This window comes from Nicotiana attenuata, unplaced genomic scaffold (genome assembly GCF_001879085.1).
Source record: "Nicotiana attenuata strain UT unplaced genomic scaffold, NIATTr2, whole genome shotgun sequence".
NCBI classification, from domain to species: Eukaryota; Viridiplantae; Streptophyta; class Magnoliopsida; order Solanales; family Solanaceae; genus Nicotiana; species Nicotiana attenuata.
The window spans coordinates 267,250-274,101 of NW_017671538.1; the positions used below are offsets into that span (position 1 = coordinate 267,250).

Below are 6,852 nucleotides of genomic sequence, written 5' to 3' on the forward strand. Positions count from 1 at the left end.
GAGTGAGAAAGGCATGCATATGTTGAGCAAAAGGGGTCTTCTTTGTTGTCATGTTATTGGTAAGTTAATTAGAGTTTTGTGAACATTGTATTTATGGGAAACAAAAAAATTTTAGTTTCTCTACTGCAACTCATCCAACTAATGGCATTCTGGATTATATATATTTTGAACTTTTGGGACCTTCTCGTATTCCTTCTCATGGAGGACGTCGTTATATGCTTACTATTATTAATGATTTTTCTCGTAAAATTTGGGTATTTTTTCTTAGACACAAGAATAAAGTTTTTTCCACATTCAAGGATTGAAAGATACTTATTGAGAACCAAACTGGGAGAAAAATTAAGAAGCTCAGGACTGATTTGGTTTCGAGTTCTGTGAAGGTGACTTTATTGAGTTCTAAACAAATCATGGAATTTTTAGACATCACACTCTTGTAGGAAAACCTCAAAAAACAGTATCGCAGAACACATGTATAAGACTCTTCTTGAGAGAGCCAGATGTATGCTCTCAAATGCTAGGTTGGGACGTGAATTCTGGGTGGAGGGATCTTTATAACTTGTTATTTGGTAAATCATTCTCCATATTTCTCACTTGCCTTTTAAATTCCAGAAGAAGAATGGTTAGTTAATCCTATTGACTACTCTAATTTAAGAGATTTTGGATGCCTTGCTTATGCGCATGTTAATGAGGGAAAATTATATCCTAGAGCAAAGAAGTATATTTTTATTGATAATGGATCCGGGGTGAAAGGATATCACTTGTGATATCCTAATCCTAAGTCACGAAAATTGATTCTGAGTAGAGATGTACTTTTAAGAGAATTTTTCATAAAGCATCACCTTTTAGTCCTAATTAGCTATTTATAGATACCCTTTGCTATATTACGTTTTATAGATATCTTTTATGTTTTTATACAATGTATTTCATGTATTTAAGCTGTTGTATTCATTAATACAACAAAAAAAATAGGCGTAAAAACGGGAACTCCAGCTAAGTGTTATCTGTATTTAATTGTATTCAAGCGCAATTAATGTGAAATACAGTAACGTTTTTGCGCAAATTCTGGGAACCTAAACTTGTTAAAAACGGAAGGAAATCAAATCACATGATAGTCTCCTAATTTAACTCAAAGAACTAAAACGAGTACACATTAATCTGTATTCTGCTCAAAGAAAGTAACTCAGAAACGTGAAAAGAAGGAAAAACCAGAGCAACATCTGATCGAACTTCTTCAATTCTCTTCTCCTTTTTTTTTTCTATTGATACAAATTATATACAAAATAAGGTATATTTGCTCTATACATATGGCAAGTTTAACAGTTTTGTTGCGTCATTCTGGCAAGTGGAACGATGAGGGCAATTATATCGATTTTTCAATTGAGGGAATACTGATTAAGGAGTATGCCTCCTTTAATGATCTAGTTGCTTCAATTTCTAATCAACTGGGTATAGATTTGAGCACAAAGACCATTAAAATACAATACAAAGTAGAAGAAAATTGCACGCCAATGGAAATACACAATGATATGGGTTACAGAGTGTATGTAGAACTGAAAAAAGAGAACAGAGAATTTGGGATGTATCCTTTGTGCATAACAAATATCGAAAAGAGCTTATATTCGGAGGTAGTTTAAATCAAGGCGACATTGTGCAAATAGACGAAGCAGTTCAAAGGAACGGTTCCGATACAGATGATACACTGGCTATAGAATTTGTCAATTCAGGAGAAGCGATTGGAGTGTTCGAACTCCACAAGGATTTGATAATTTCAAAAACTAATCAAAAGGAGGTTATGGATGGACAAGTTTATAAGGATAAGGCTACATTGAAAGAGGTAATGGAGAATTATGCTATAGCTCAAAGGTTTCAATTCCGGGTTGATCGGTCTAATGCTGTCAGGTTTGCATGTATTTAAATTTTTGGTTCCTTTGTATTTTCCATTATTGATTCGCGCCGTTTGTTTAACGTAGTTGTATTTATGCGTATTTGTGTTTTTCGTCCTGATGATAACAGATGAAAACATATGTTTGTTTAGGGTCCTTAAATACATGTATTCAAATGTATTTTACTGGTGTAAAAACACAACAGTGGCTCTAATTATGTTCTTATTTTGTATACTGTGGTATTAAGTGTTTGCATATACATACAAGTGTGTTCAGTTGTATTCATTGTGTTTAAACGCATACAACTAAAATGAATTCAGTAGTATACAAATTTATATATATAAATTCAGGATGTATATATGTCAGATTGTATTTGTCTGTGTATGAGCTGTATTTTTTGTAAACAATTATGCTAATCAAATGTAAAATGATTAATTATTTGCAGCTATGCATTATTATGTATTTCAGAAGATTGTGAATGGAGGTTTAAGGCTTCAAGCATTAACAAATCAGAACTATTCAAGGGGAGAGAATTCAATGATAACCATACATGTCCGCTGAAGGACAAGGTGTACGAGCAGCGGCAGGCAAGTAGCAGCCTTATAGGTGGAATTATAAGGCCAAAGCTTACAAACCATAAGAAGAAATACACTCCGAGGGATATTATTGATGATGTGAAATCAGATTTAGGTGTAGATGTTAGCTACATGTTGGCGTGGAGGGCTAAAGAAAAGGCAATGAATTTTCTGAGAGGTGAACCGGCTGATTCGTACAAAAAATTACCAGGATACTTATATACAATGGATATGACATATCCAGGTTCCAACATCAGAATGGTAAAATCGCCAAAAAATGAATTCATGTACGTGTATATATCATTGTATGCCTTTATAAGGGGGTTTGATCATTGTAGACCAATTGTTGTTGTGGATGGAAGTCACCTAAAATCTTACTACACCGGGACATTCGTTTCGGCAAGCACGTTGGATGGTGCAGGTGAGTATCTGAATAATAATACAATCTGTTAATATTTTAAATATTGAAATACATGTTTTAAAAATAATTATATTCAATTGTATTTATAGGTCATATATTGCCACTAGCATATGGTGTTATTGATTCAGAGAACGATGCTGCTTGGACGTGGTTCTTTGAGCAATTCAAGATAGCATACGGTGTAAGGGAAAACATGTGCATCATTTCAGATAGAAATGAGAGTATCGTTAAATCTGTATCGAGAGTGTATCCAGATGTACCGCATTTTGCTTGTATATGGCATCTATGGAACAACGTATATAAGAAATTCAAAAAGAGCCATGCCAAGTTGAGCGAGATATACTTCTCGATGGCAAAAACATACACACAAGCTGAATTTGACAGTCTGATGGAGAAGGTGGAGAAGGTAGATATTAGGGTGAAAGAATACTTAGAGTTAGCTGGTTACGAAAAGTGGGCTAGGTTGTATGCAGCTGTTAACAGGGGATGGACAATGACGTCAAATATTGCTGAGTCAATCAATGCTGTACTAGTTTCAGCAAGGGAATTGCCAATATACGACTTCCTCGAAGAAGTTAGGAAGATGTTTGGATGTTGGAATTGTAGTAACCGGAAAGAAGCTACACAGACATACAAGACGCTTGGGAAAAAATACCAGGAGATGCTGGAGTTGAATGAGACAATGTGTACACGTATGACTGTAAGTTAAATTTTACTATCATTGCTGTATATAGTTTTAGTTATTTTCTGAATTAGTGGCATGAATACAACTGAATACAATCATTTTTAAGTAGAACTACCATTAATGTATATGAATACAACTATATTCAAGCACATAAAAGACATATCTGTCCATAGATCTGATATGAAAACAACTGAATATAACTAAAAACATGCTGGAAAAACAATTGGAATACATCAGAATACAACTAGCTCTCTGATATGTAATTTTTATATGTATTGTGAATACGTATGATTCTAATGCTTTCGTTAGCATACTGTTGCCTAAAGTACAACAGACTTTTGATAAGTTCTGCACTTCTCGCAGTTGATATTTTGGTGGTCTAAATATATGATGTATTCTTATATATGCAAATGTTTCAGTTGTATGTAACTTATTAATTCAGCATTATACATTTGGTAATTCAGGTAAATGTGTTCAAAACTTATATTTCTATTTTTAAATGTAGGTGGTACCATCAACTAAATACTTACATACGGTTAACGCTGGTGGGAGGAATTACACAGTCTGCCTGTTAGAGAGAAAATGTATTTGTGGGAGATTCCAAATTGATGAATTGCCATGCCCACATGCTTGGGCTGTGTTGAAGAGCAAGTTTCTAATGCCAGAAGAATATTGCTCTAACTATTACAAACCAAGTACAATTGTAATGACATACGATGTGCCAGTGTACCCGCTACCGACAAAAATGACTGGAATATACCAGAACATGTTGCAGAAGAGGTTGTACTACCACCCAAATGGAAAAGACCTCCTGGAAGGCCAAAGAAGAAGCGCGATAAACTTTAAGTGAATTGCTGCAGCCGAAAAATCAACATTCATGTAGCATATGTGGGCAGGGAGGACATAACAAGCGAACGTGTAGAAATGCTCCACGTAATAAATAGTTAACACTCTGACATGTATTGGTGCTTCAACGATTTGTCAATACTTTTGATGACATTATCAGCTATAATAAATTCTCTTTGTCAAGTAATATATTTTGAAATGACTTTCTTGAATATTTTCTGAATACATTTAGTTGAAGTATTTTTATACAGATAAATATAGGAAATTTTACACCCTATAGAAAACCTTAGTATCTATAAGTAAGTTGAATACATATGAATACATATGAATACATTTGAATACATTTGAAAACTTACTGGAAAATTGAATAGTTGCAAACAAAAATAACTAAAGCTTAATACTCATGAATACTTATGAATACAAGTAAAACTTACTGGAAAATTGAACATTTGAAAACTATCAAAATACATAAGAATACATATGTATACATATGAATACATATGAATACATTTGAATACATTTGAAAACTTACTGGAAAATTGAATAGTTGCAATCAAAAATAACTATTGAATACATCTGAATAATACATTTAAACTATTGAATACTTATTTTTTATGTATTCAAATTATGCTGAATACATCTGAATAATACATTTAAATACAACTAACTACTGCTGAATAATACACTTAAATACAACTGAGTACATCTGAATACAACTGACTACGTACAACCTGCTTAATACATCTGAAATTGTGTTCTTTAATATGTATTATCTGAACTTGAAAGATATATCTGAATGAATGCAGCTAAATACAATTGAATTTGACAGTTACATACAATTGAATACAACTGAAAGCAAAAAAAATACAACTGAATTCTTTTGTATAACATACCATCAGCATATATAAAGTTTCTAACTTTGACATTAACATGTTTATTAACTAAAACCTGTTCAAGCAAAGTTACTTGGTATTAATACATACTTGACTCCTGTAAGATAAATATATATTCAAAATGAAGAATAAGCATGAATACTTATGAATAAACCAAGTGAAACAGTCATTGAAAAGTTGCAATTGTCATACACGAACACTGTTGCTATAAGTGATAAGTTTTTCAATCTAAATAGCATCTACACCCAAAACTACTCAAAACAGTATTCTTCTTGAAACTACACTCCAAAACTACAATAACCTAAAGCTATTTTAACACTATTTGCATCTTTGCCTTTGACTCAGTGATTTGCCTAGCAATCTTTGAAGGTGCTTCATTCTCGCTTATGGCATCATCGTCTATCTTGCGCATAGCATAGTCCCATAGGAGAGCACCATATCTTTGACGGAGTAGAGTGAAATCAATTGTTGTTTTTGGAATCTCTCCAAGAGTGCTTAGAGACTCTGCGTATGCTACAACATGCAATCCACAATCCCTAAAAAGGAATTGATTGAAACAATTAAAAATAATTCATACAATTAGATTTGTATATAACATACAAGAATGATGATTGAATACTTACATGCTCCCAACTTTCTGTTGAGGCAGATCTGAAATGAAAAAAACTTCAAAGGGATCGTTATGTGACTTGTCAGTGTATGCTGAATAAGCAGACCAATCTATGCCTTGACTATCTCTGTAAAAGGCACTGATTGATAGATACAGAGGTAGAAGCTTAGCTAGCTTATCAATCTCAGAAACTACATAGGCATCATGACCTGCAGATCTGTGCGAGTCATACACTTTGATACATCTCTCCTTGAATGTGACAACAGCCAATACCCAGTGTAGTTTGTCCTTCAAGTTGACTGGTATCAAGACATTATCTACAGTATGCCAAGGTACATTAGCATGCAATCTGTAGCCCCTCATGTTGTAACGACCCGACCCGTCGTTACGGGAGTTACCGCCCCGTTTTCCCCGTTTTATGCTTCTATATGTTTCATCATATGTGTTTGGAGAATTTGAAGTAATTCGGTTAGAGTTCGGTTAGAAATGAGACAATAAGTCTCTTTATGAGAAGGTTAGTTTGGAAAAGTCAACCGAATGTTAACTTATGAGTTAGAAGGCTCGGAATGGATTTCCGATGATTCGACTAGTGTCGGGGGATGATTTGTGACTTAGGAGCGCAATCGGAATTGAATTTGGAGATCCGGTGTAGAATTAGGCTTGAATTGCCTAAGGTTGGATTTTGGCGAATTCCGGATGGTAGGTGAGATTTTGATCCGAGGGTCGGAATGGAATTCCGAGAGTTGCAGTAGCTCCGTTAGGTGATTTTGAATATGCGTGCAAAGTTTTAGATCATTCGGAGGTGTTTAGGACGGGTTTTAGATCAAATGCAAGTTTCGAAAGTTTTAGCTTAACTTAGGCTTGAATCCGTGGTAATTCGATGATTTTGATGTTAACGATAGTGTTTTGATGATTGGAACAAGTTTGGAATAAGGTCTT

The 6,852-nt window shown here is 34.0% G+C and overlaps 1 protein-coding gene across 1 annotated transcript; it reads left to right on the top strand.

Moving 5' to 3' along the window:
* The first annotated feature begins 1,304 nt into the window (after positions 1-1,304).
* On the top strand, positions 1,305-4,414 carry LOC109208866. Its single transcript, XM_019372023.1, has 5 exons — positions 1,305-1,446; positions 1,611-1,899; positions 2,329-2,879; positions 2,969-3,579; positions 4,070-4,414. Exons 1-5 carry the CDS (start codon positions 1,305-1,307, stop codon positions 4,412-4,414), a joined length of 1,938 nt encoding a protein of 645 aa, XP_019227568.1.
* Positions 4,415-6,852: the final 2,438 nt, after the last annotated feature.

Bases quoted from the DNA above. Each gene is read 5' to 3' on its own strand.
- LOC109208866 (XM_019372023.1), top strand. From the start codon at position 1,305: ATGGCAAGTTTAACAGTTTTGTTGCGTCATTCTGGCAAGTGGAACGAT. The intron at 1,900-2,328 runs GTTTGCATGTAT...AATTATTTGCAG, and splicing joins GATCGGTCTAATGCTGTCAG to CTATGCATTATTATGTATTT. The intron at 2,880-2,968 runs GTGAGTATCTGA...TTGTATTTATAG, and splicing joins AAGCACGTTGGATGGTGCAG to GTCATATATTGCCACTAGCA.